We start from the raw sequence: 5,062 nt of genomic DNA, 5'->3' as shown, positions 1-5,062 counted from the left end.
CATCTGCCAAGTAACTCTTTTAGTAACAATATGGGGCTTGTAACCTTCAAAATATTTAACAATATCTGGCCATAGTAGAGGGATGTTAGACAACCAAGGATATCTAACTCTAGCCAGATAATATAGGGTTTTGTTCACCTCATGCACTACCCTATGAAATGATGTTGCACCTCCGCCATGCTTCATTGTGTTCCTTCTTTCCTAAAGTTCCCAAGTGATAATAGCTAGAGCTGCTTGGAACAATGGCCTTAGCTTAGCACAACATTCAACACTCCACCATGCTCTAATAACCTGCTGGATTTGTACCAGATTCACCACCAATCCCCCAACTTGTAAAAACATCTTCCATACCTTAGTATCAACATCACTAGTAAGGAAATTATGTTGGAAAGTCTTATTTTGTGGTGGTAAGAAGTACCAACACTTAGAAACAATTAAGTGCCCATCTCTCCTCTATAAATCATCTGTTGGCACCTTCCCTTTCCAAAATCTCCATAAGAAGAAGGATATCTTGAATGGTAATCCCTTTGTCCAAAGCAGCTTGTATTCTGGATTTGGTTGAGCACTATGCCTCAATATTTGCCAAGCACTACGTACTGTAAATTTGCTTAAAGATGTTGGCATCTATTTAGGTGTGTCCCAGTATTCATCAGAGTTATCAAAATACACATCTTGCCTTATAAGCTCAGCAATGTCTTCTGGGAAGTTCTGCTCTAACATTTGATCATTCCACCTATCTTCATCTCTCAATTTTGTCACTTCCTGTAAATCTTCATTGATATCAAACTCTGAAGGTACTACATGATACAATGCACCAAGGCTGGTCCAATTCTCACGCCAGATATTAGTAGAACCCCTATTCATTTCCCACAAAATTTTGTGTTCCACCTCCTCTCTTGCATCTAGCATTTTCCTCCACACATGTGATCCCTCCCTAAATTGTACAATAGTAGGAAGCTCCTTCTTGCAATATTTATTCCACATGAAGTTTGACCACAAGGATTTTAATGTCCTAAAGCTCCACTACAACTTTTCAAACAAGGCTTTGGGACATCAAAGAAAGACCTGAACCCTAATCCTCCTTCCTCCTTAGGAAGACACAAATTAAGCAACTTGGTCCAATGCCTACTTCTACCTTCTTCCTTAGTACTCCAAAAGAATCTAGCAAACATTTTGTGCAAATTTTCAAGCACATTATCAGGAAGATCCAACACTGAGAGAATGTGAGTTGGTAAGCTTTGCAACACACTAGTTATAAGGGTAGCTTTACCTCCAAAGGACAGTAATTTCCCTTTCCAAGAGTGTAGCTTTGCCTTCATCTTTTTGATGAGATTATTATAATAATCTTTCCTCCTCCTTGTATAAAATATTGGACATCTTAGGTAAGTGAATGGAAACTTACCTCTCTAAAATCCAGTTATAGCACCAATAGTATGAAACAACTCTCCTACCACATTAGCATGCGTGTAATATGAACTTTTTGAATTGTTGGTTAGATGTCTCATACAGTGTAAGGACTTCAACCACTTTACTCAAAGAATATAGATCAGCAGAGGCAAATATGATTGTATCATCTGCATATACCAAATGGTTTAAAGGATCAGTCCATTCTGACATACCATAACCTATAAACTTCTTGTCTTCAAACAACTTGTTCAATGACTGTGACAGAACCTCAGCAGAAAGAATGAACAAGGCTGGAGATAAAGGATCTCCATGTTTAACCCCTCTTGTAGACTTAAAATTTTTTGATGCTTGCCCATTTATGAGTACTGAATACCAATTGTTAGCCAGTAGATTCCAAATCATGTTAATGAATTGCTCAACAAATCCCATTTTTCTCAGTACATGAAGTAGATACTTCCATGATACCCTATCATAAGCCTTGGCCATGTCAAGCTTAATCACAACATTAGTAGACTTCCCCCTTATTAGAAGTGTATTTTGATTCATACTTTCTCTTTTCTTTTTAAAAAAAATGTGTTTGAATAAGAAAAACAAACAGAGTGGTATATATAATTAAATAAAATATTTTGTTTTCCAATAGGAATGGATCTGCTAAGCTCATTGAAACTCTAGGTTGGGAATTATGATGTATTTATTATGTAAACTAAGAGTCCATCCAACTGTATATAGAGAACCAGCTCCCACAAAACACAATAATATTTACGTGCAAAACTCTCAGCTCACAGGGTTAAAATCCACGACCTACACTTGTAGGATTTCAACTTCACTAACTGAGACACTTTAGATTACAACCTATTGTAAACTAAGAATTAAACTCTTAATCCCTCACCTACTTACAATAACTATATCACAAATATCTTTGTAATAACTCTATTACAAAGCTAACCACTTGGCTAACTTTAGTCAACACAACAACACATTTTATGGTTTACAAAGTATCCTATGAGATGCTTCTAATTATGTTGAGTAGGAGTTACAAATTAATAACATAAACAAAGACACAACAATACTAAGGACACACGATGTAATTAATGCTGGAATTTGGACCTTTGTTATATTGTTGTTTTGTTCTTCAATGCCTTTGAGAGAATGAAGGCGGATACACACTTGAGAGTAAATGATATTTTGGTTTTGCAAGTGTGTGTAATCTCATGTTGGTAATATATAAGTGATGTCATCAAGGATAATGCAAGAGAGTGTCCGGTATACAACATGCTTCAACAGTATTGCTGTATTGTTGCGTGTGTAGTGCAGTAGCTTTAACAACTGTAAGAGTTAACTTGTACTATGACCGGAGGAACTGATATCTATATATTCCCTCTGTTGTTCCCTTAACTGATTTTATTGAAACTTGTACTAGACGTTTGACTTGTTGTTATGATTGCGAAGAGGGTAGTTGTATTAGGTTCCCTATCTGGTTCTCATATGATGTTTGTTAAATCATCAAAATAAAAAACACATAACTTATCAATTTTCCCCTTTTTGATGATGAAAACTTAGAATTGATAATCCCCTTGAGAACTAGATCTCCATATTGTTCCACCTGTAGAATAATCATATTCCCCCTGAGAACCTGCTTCTCCCCTTCAATTTTCTTCCCCCATTTGGCATCATAAAAAACAAACAAGTAAACATAAAACGTAGTCTAGCAAAGTTAACTCATGCCACTTGTGTGCACACAACATAGCTAAAAATAGAACATAAGAGTATAACATGCATTAAAAAGGACTAAGATGCTCATTAATTTAAGGAAAAGATTCATTATAGCAGTACCATCATTATAAAATCATACACAAATTAAACATAACTAGAGTAACGCAACCATAGGGGACAGATAAGAAAAAGGACATTGCAAGATTTGGCAGGGACTAACAAAAGGGACACTGACAAAGGGACAATTTAGGAGGCACTGGATAAGGAATGGAAGGAAGAGGGAGAAAGAGCCTTGAGGAGAACTTCCACATGAGCATTAGCAGCTCTCTGCTCATTGATCAAATGCTCTTTCAAGTTCTCCACCTGTTTCCTCAAATCTATATTCTCAGCCGTCAAGCGGGCAACTTCTACACCTTGAGCACTGCTAGAACCAGGTTCCGTGCTGGCTTGATTGAGCTTACCCTCAAGAATGACATTCTTGGCCTTCAACCGCCTAATTTTCTCATTTGCAGTAATTTGAGCATTGATAAGTTAAGAGATTGTAGAATAACTGCCTAATCCCCCCTTTTTGTCAACACACTCGCATTCTTCCAAGGTGTTCATTGAGGACATTTACTTACGAGTTTCCACAACTGCTCTCCACAAGGGGACCTCAAAACATTCAAAGAATTTTGTGAGCAGGAACCCATATGGAAACCCATGATTTCCAATCTTGAAGTATGCCACCTTCTTCATGTGTTCAATCAATATCCCAAGCAGATTGATGGGAGTGTAGCCGTCCAGTGCCTCCAAAAGAACCAAGTCCGCCATAGATGCAATTGATCGCCTTTCAGCTCTTGGTAGCAGGACCATGTTCACTAACTCGAACAAGAGTTAGTATTACGGAAGCAGTACCTTCTTGTGCACTCGTTCCCCTTGTTGAATAGCTTGAGTCTTGAGAATAAGCTTCCTAAAATCGGGGGAATAGGTTCCCTCTAATGTTGAGAGCCCTTTAGCAGGCACCTCAAGAATATCCTCGAGCACAGCCTTATCAATCACAAAGTCTACCCCATTGACCTTCAAACAGATGGTGTCACCTTTAACTGTGAACAAATCAGCATAGAAACTACAAACTTCTTCGTCATAAACCTTTGGACTCTGAACAGTAAAGAGATGAGTCCACTTTTGGAAGTCGCAGATTTCAACCAACTGCCTCATTCAAGACTTTTCAATAATATTAGTGTCAAAAACTCTGCCTCACAGGACTTTTCCTTTTTCAGTTCTGCTTTCATTTCAAGCTCAAACACATCAACTCTGGCCTTCTTTGAGGAACTAGGTTCCTCACTGCCGCTTGGCTTCTTCTTGAGAGACTTCTTTTTCCCAACACTTTTCTCCTTCTCAACAGACTTCTCCTTCTCGCCAGACTTCTCTTTCTCAACACTTTCTTGGCCACCAATTTCAGCAACCTTTACACATGATACCTTTTTCTATTTCACAGACACAATCTTCTTAGATATTTACGGACAAGAGGAGCAGGTTCCTTATGCAACCCCTCATCCTCAACTTCCACAATAGTTGCCGAAGGCAGATCCTCATCATCAACTAGTCTACTTTTTACAAGTCTTCTTTTTTTCTCTCCTTATTCTCCTTTAGATCATTGTCAAGAGCAACCTTTTATTGTCTAGTGGTGGGTCGTTTAGAAACAGACCCTTGTGTAATAGTTCCACCACTCTTAGCAGCGATAAACTAGGCTATAGACAAACTGGCGTAGTCCTCCTCACTTTTATCTCCTTCTCCTTCTAACATTGACTTCATTATAGGGTACATAATCTTTAAAGAGGTTGCATCAAGATGATGGGAAAGGGTAGGGTCAGTACTGTCCAGGGGCTATTTAGTAGAACATGGAGTTTCATCCTAAGTAGGAGCTGAGATATCCTCTTGGGCTGGTCGCTCTGTAAGCACC

General features: G+C 38.2%; 1 protein-coding gene across 1 annotated transcript; it reads right to left on the bottom strand.

Annotated features, from left to right (window-relative positions):
• Nucleotides 1-1,455: 1,455 nt before the first annotated feature.
• On the bottom strand, nt 1,456-1,953 carry LOC138889281 (secreted RxLR effector protein 78-like). Its single transcript, XM_070172569.1, has one exon. It carries the CDS (start codon nt 1,951-1,953, stop codon nt 1,456-1,458), a length of 498 nt encoding a protein of 165 aa, XP_070028670.1.
• Nucleotides 1,954-5,062: the final 3,109 nt, after the last annotated feature.

Source organism: Nicotiana sylvestris, chromosome 4 (assembly GCF_000393655.2).
Source record: "Nicotiana sylvestris chromosome 4, ASM39365v2, whole genome shotgun sequence".
Taxonomy (NCBI): Eukaryota; Viridiplantae; Streptophyta; class Magnoliopsida; order Solanales; family Solanaceae; genus Nicotiana; species Nicotiana sylvestris.
This window is presented reverse-complemented; position numbering and strand designations above follow the sequence as displayed.